This window comes from Limulus polyphemus, unplaced genomic scaffold (assembly GCF_000517525.1).
Source record: "Limulus polyphemus unplaced genomic scaffold, Limulus_polyphemus-2.1.2 Scaffold1968, whole genome shotgun sequence".
NCBI classification, from domain to species: Eukaryota; Metazoa; Arthropoda; class Merostomata; order Xiphosura; family Limulidae; genus Limulus; species Limulus polyphemus.
Window position 1 is genome coordinate 101,745 of NW_013667578.1, and position 6,305 is coordinate 108,049.

Genomic DNA, 6,305 nt, shown 5'->3' on the forward strand with positions numbered 1-6,305 from the left:
TTAAGAAACATTTGACAACTATCTGGACATTATAAAGATTGAGCATATGAAATTTCAAAATTTTCTGATGCATAAAAGTATTTTTAATCTTAAAATGAAAATTACTTTACATGATAGATAGGCAACATGCTAAAAGAAAAAAAAGACACGAGAAAAACATTGTTTCACAAACCTTAAGACTTAATAAAAATATTGATATTTTGGGTATGAATGCATTGCAATGTTTACTGATAATATGCCAAATTTCGTTAACACTCACTTAGTAATTTAAAAGTTATAGCATGAAAACCATAACAAACATAAAATGGTTATGAGGTCAGTCACTGTGAACAAACCCATGCTAAAATAGTTAACTCTCTCTACAAGGGCTTGGTCAACTTGACCGACCACGTGACCTCTTTGTACTCAATTAAAGTTTTTATAGATTTAATACTTCTTACTTTCAATATAGTGGGTATATCTTCACAAAATGTGGCAGTCTTTCAGTTCATATTATAAGTTTATCACATACAAAAAATTATATTTTTAGTGAAGTTTTTTTTAATAAAATAAAATAAAGATTTGTCCACTAATATATTGAGTATTTGTTTTTAATAGTTCATGTGCAAAGTAATTTACATGTTAAAATAAAAAGTACTTTTCCTCATCTCAAAAATTCCAAGTTTCCATTGTGTAATCCCTAAAACCTCCTAAATGTATTTCAAACATGTTTTTTAGTAAAACTTTATAGTTTATCTGTTATTTTCTCTACCCTATCTAAAAACAGAATTGGTAAATTCGACCAACCTACGTGCTTATCGCGTGTGTGCCTCATAAAACATTTTTATTTTATTATTATTTATTTTATTTAATCTAATCTTAACTAACCTAACAAGATCCCTATTTTTACATTTTAGTTACTTTTATAATAATAAATAAAGAATAAACATTAAAAACAAGAAATAAAGTAATTACCCCATAATTTTTGCTTTTTGCTGTCGACTATTAATGACACTTAACCCTACTAATTGTAATTGTGCATTAAATAATTTTTATTTAATTAAATAATGCACCAAAGAACATAGACTAATAACATGCAAAAAGCAGACAATTTCCTCTAACAATCACAACTATGCGACAAGATACTAAGGTAGTAATGAGACTATGAATGCTATGTCAGGATCTTTTTATTCTCAACGTTTTGATTACAAGTCTTCTTCAGGAGATTTCGAGTTGTAGTCAAAATGTTGAGAATAAAAAGATCCTGACATAGCATTCACAGTCTCATTGCTACCTTAGTAACCATTTGTCAACATGAATAATACTTATGCGATAAGAACCGTGACAAATTCATCCAAACAAACTGTTGTGATTCCTATGGGAATCAAAGTTGTATTACAAGTGAAATTGACTATTGTGTGTTCAGAACACAACGTAATAGAATATGTCATTTTACAGTTGAAAACCTTAGCTTTCTATTGGCTATAGGTAACATATAATAGGAGAGAACTATTAACAAGTCCTGAAAGAGAGAATGTGACAGGTGGGTGTGGTAGGAGGGGTATTTTTTTATTTGATACCTCTGTAACCAAACAAAATTGAAGGTTTTAAAAATTATGGTTTGTCTGAGCATCTGAGCAATGATGATTTTATAGTGAGTAATTACATTGCATTTCATACTTTTGGAGGAGTGATGGATAAAACAGAGAAGAAAAGTTACCTAGAAATAAATTGTCACGCGTGTCACACAGGATTTTTTAAAATATTGCCTTATAGAATTAAGAACTTAAAACTTATATACTATTAAAATATGGATTATTAGCTAAGATTTTATGCTATACTAATTGGTATAACATAAACAAAAAGTAGTTTAATTTTGAATGTAAGACACTAAAACCTTGTGTTATGCACAGTATAGGATTCCTGAAAGTTTTAATATGCGAAGCCAATTTTTTTTATCAGTGTGAAAGAATGATTAAAGGTTATTCAATTATTTGCAGAAAGTTTTTCTTTTTATGACAGAATAATTGCTATTGTTTTCTTGTTATGAAAGATTAATGACTATTTCAACAAACTTTAATCATTAAATATACTTTAATATCTTAGCTAAGACCAATGACAAACACAGTTACTATGTAATAGAGCCTGTTCATTCAAGTCACATGAACTCTGCATGTAATTTGTTCCTTAATTATCAGACTACTGTGTTTACTTTACATCATTATTGTAAGAGAGAACTCCAAGTAACCTCCACTTCAGTTCATCATTAATAATAATGTTGTGATCACAAAGCCAAGTAAAACACCAATTACTGAAGAATTTAAAAATAAAGAGGTGAATACGGAATCCTATGAAATTCCATTTTTTAAACAGAGCAGATTGTTGTGAACCTCACCAATTTTAATAAACAAAATAGTTTTTATAAAGTACCAGGAAACAGATTTCTGAAGATTCCATAAAGTAGTAAGCATAAAGCCCTTAGAAACATGTTCCTATAAAGTTCACAAGCAAAGTGGTTAGTAAGAAATTGTGAAACACATTTCTGAAGAGTCCAGGAACAAAGTGGTTAACAAAGACCAGTGAAACTTGTATGTCATAGTTCAGGAACATACAATTTAGCATGAAGTCTTGAAATATATTTATGCAAGTCCAGTAACACAGAAGTTAGCATAGAGTATTATGAAACATGTTTCTGAAGTCTAGAAATTATGTACTCAGCACAGTCCTGCAAAATATGTCCAAAGAGTAATTAGCTCAAGGTCTTGTAAAATAAGCCTATCAAGTAGAATCCACAAACACAGTGAGTAGAATAAAATCTCATGAAATTCTCAGGAGTACAGTACAAAATTTGTTAGCATGAGGCCCTGAAAGATGTTTCTGGAGAGTCCATAAAGTAGTTACCATAAGTCTTATGACTTATGTTTCTCAACAATCCTCAAATGGTAGTGTAAAGTCCCATGAAATTCTCAGGAGTACAAGACCAAATCTGTTAGTGTGAAGTCCTGAAACATGTTTCTGGAGAGTCCACATAAAGTTCTGTGAAACACATTTACAAACAAAGTGGTTAACATGAGTGATGAAATATGATTCTGAAGATTCCTCTAGGCACAAAGGGATTAGTATGAAGTCCTCTGAAACCTATTTCTAAATAGTCCAAAACAAATATGATAGTATGAAATATGTTTCTGAAGAGTCCATAACATGGTAGCATAAAATTCTGCAAATTTATCAAAAGAGTACACAGGAAAACAAACTGATTAGCACTGAAGTCCTTGAATATTTTTCTGAATAGTTCAGAATAACAGAGATTACTATGAAGTTCTGAAATATGTTTGTGAAAAGTCAAGAAACAAAGTAGTTTGGTTAAAGTTCTGAAACATGTTTCTGAAGAGTTCAGGAACAAACTGGTTAGCATGAAGTCCCACGAAACATTTCTTGGGAGTCCAAGAACAAAGTGGTTAGTATGAATTCCTGACATGTTTCTGCAGAGTAGAGGAAAAAATTGGTTAGCTTAACATTCTGTAAAACATGTTTATGAATAGTGAAGGGTAAAACCGGTTAGCATAAAGTCCTGAAATGTGTTTCTGGAGACCTCAGGAAAAAAGGGTTTGGTAAAAAATATGTTACCAACTTTTTGGTAAAGAACAAAAAGTTGCTAACATTCATGCTAATTTATTTTTCGTTTAGCACAAAACTATACAATAGACTATCTGTGCTGTGCTCAACACCAGTATGGAAACCTGGTTTTTAGCCTTATAAGCCTTCAGACTTACTGCTGAGCCACTAGGGGGCCAACCACACCAGAAGAATATAAATATATTATCTAAGTAGATAATAATTTTTATATCCATATTCATGTTAGAATAAGAAACAGTATGTTAAAGCTTACAGTTTACCAACCTTTTTATTGAAAATCTGGTACATAAAACTATCTTACTAGTCCCCTTAGTGCTACAACAGTAGAAAATCTGGTATCTAGCAGTATGGTACTATCCTTCTTGCTACAACAGTGCAAAGCCTGATATATAACAATACACTGCTAACCTTTTTAGTAACAGAAAAGAGGAATGTCTGGTATACACATACATATGTATATATATAAATAATACATTGCCAAACCTCTTGCTAGAAAATAGTAAAAAATTTGGTATATATGAGTTTATTACTAACCTTCTTCTTGCTAGAACAGTGTACACTGGTGATACACAATCAGCTGGAGCTTGAACTTCCACAAAATAGTATGGTTCCATCAGACGTGGAGTGGCCATAAGAAAAGCAGAATAAGCAACCCTACGAGCAGTGGGGATGATCTGTCCACCACCTCGATGGATGGGTTCTCCTGATATAACAGCATCTAGGATCTTAAATTTGCAGTTTCGGATAGCTAAGGTGAAACCAACATTGACTTATGTTTAAAAGTAAATAAATAAATGCTCAATTTTCATTATCATCAATATGCATCTTGCTAGGGTTACCCTACTTTCTTATCACATGATAAAAATCTTAACCTCAGCATTTATTTTGTTAGGTTCATTAGATTGCAATCATGTTAATCTCTATGTTGTTAGGATTACCCAACCTGTTTATCACATGATAAAATGCATGGTTCTCACACAAATTTTTATATTCATTTCCCTGAAAACATTTTCCATGGCAAAAAGTACCTTATAATATGATGAAATTGTCTCGCCTGTTTTGACTAGGTACAACAACCCCTGTTGAGAACCACTAAATACTGTTATAGCTTAAGTTGTACATTGAAAAATATTTGGATTTTCAGGAAGAACTTACCTTTAAAGTGACAACTGAATTATGAGAATATCTTCTGATATTTCTTATTTTATATAATTATAAGATATTTTAAATCTTGTATTTAACTTTTGTAATGTTATTTCTATGTTTGATGTTCCATGATATGGAAAAAATTATTTCTACGAGTACCAGACAAATTCCTTTTATTTCCGTGACTTTTCAGGTTTGTTGGAACCCTGAAAACCTTAACCCCAGCATTCACTTTATGTTATGAAGACATCCATCATGTCAATCTCCGTGTTTCTGAGCATTACCATACATTCCTATCACAAATTTGATAAAGTCTTAACCTCAGCATTCACTCTGTTATGTTAAGAAGCTTGCAATCATGTCAATCTCTATGATTTTGGGAGTAAACTCTATCTTTTCATCACAAGCATGAAAAAGCTTAAACCCAGCATTTACTATATTATGTTCTCATGCTCATTTTGAACTTTAAGTAATTGAGAGTAAAAGGTAAAAGCTATCATCCCATCATAAAAGTGAAAAACCTTTAAACCAAGCAATTACTATTTCAACTGTGGACTATTAACAAATTTGGGTGTTACAAGAAAAACACTTGAACAAATATTAAGACAATATAAAAAATGACTAAATGTACAGATTTCACATAAACAACTTCAAATATGACTATGAAAAAATAATAATCAGACCTAAATGCAGCACATCACATGTGAACAATAAAGATATAAAAATAAGACTCACGTTCTTCACACAATGGCCCTTCCCGGGTAGCCCATTGGAAGCCCTGGATAATACTGTCTTTCACCATGTTTAATAATCCTTTGTCAACCTGGAGTTATATAATCAATTCATAAATAATAGTGGTATTCCATCTTACACCATGTTTCATCATATTTAGTAACCTTTTCTCAACTTAACTTAAAAATGAATATTAATGAATTCATAAATAATGGTGTTACTCTGATTTACAATGTGTTATAAAAAGTTTAATAAACATTTGTGAACTAAAGAAGCAATATTATCAATTTATAAATAACAGTGTTTTTCTGTTTTACATTATGTTTACTAACTTTTTATACACTTAACATAAAAACTAGTATTATCCATCCAAACAATGTCAACCTAAGATGTTATCAATTCATAAGTAGCTTGCTCTGTTTCATTCTGTGTTGCACCATGTTAAGTTACCCTATGTCAACTATGTTTAGTAACCTTTGGTCAACTTAGGAAGTCATATTAGTAATTCATGAATAATGGCAATACTCTGATTTATACTATAAACCTGGGAAAAAAGTTAAGCACCCCCAAATATTTTTCAAGATTGCTTATTGAAAATAAGGTTTAATTTTCATGATGTTGAGCAATGTTCATAATTTCAAACATAATTAAAAGGATGTGAGCGTTCAGGTGTGACATTTAAATCAGGCGCGTTTTTTTCCCCACGTGCAACTTGCTTCCTTCTTCACGTCCAATATGCACTTTTGTCTCGTGCATCAAATCCGTATTTAAGTCCCAAATTACTAAATTCATAATCTTTGTTAATTGATTTT

General features: G+C 31.0%; 1 protein-coding gene across 1 annotated transcript in view; it reads right to left on the bottom strand.

Annotated features, from left to right (window-relative positions):
• The window catches only part of LOC106465512 (116 kDa U5 small nuclear ribonucleoprotein component-like), a 122,113-nt gene that overhangs the window by 4,896 nt on the left and 110,912 nt on the right, over positions 1-6,305 (bottom strand). Inside the window, 2 exon segments of the mRNA XM_013925738.2 lie at positions 4,150-4,363; positions 5,497-5,584. Coding sequence (XP_013781192.1) covers positions 4,150-4,363; positions 5,497-5,584 — 302 coding nt within the window.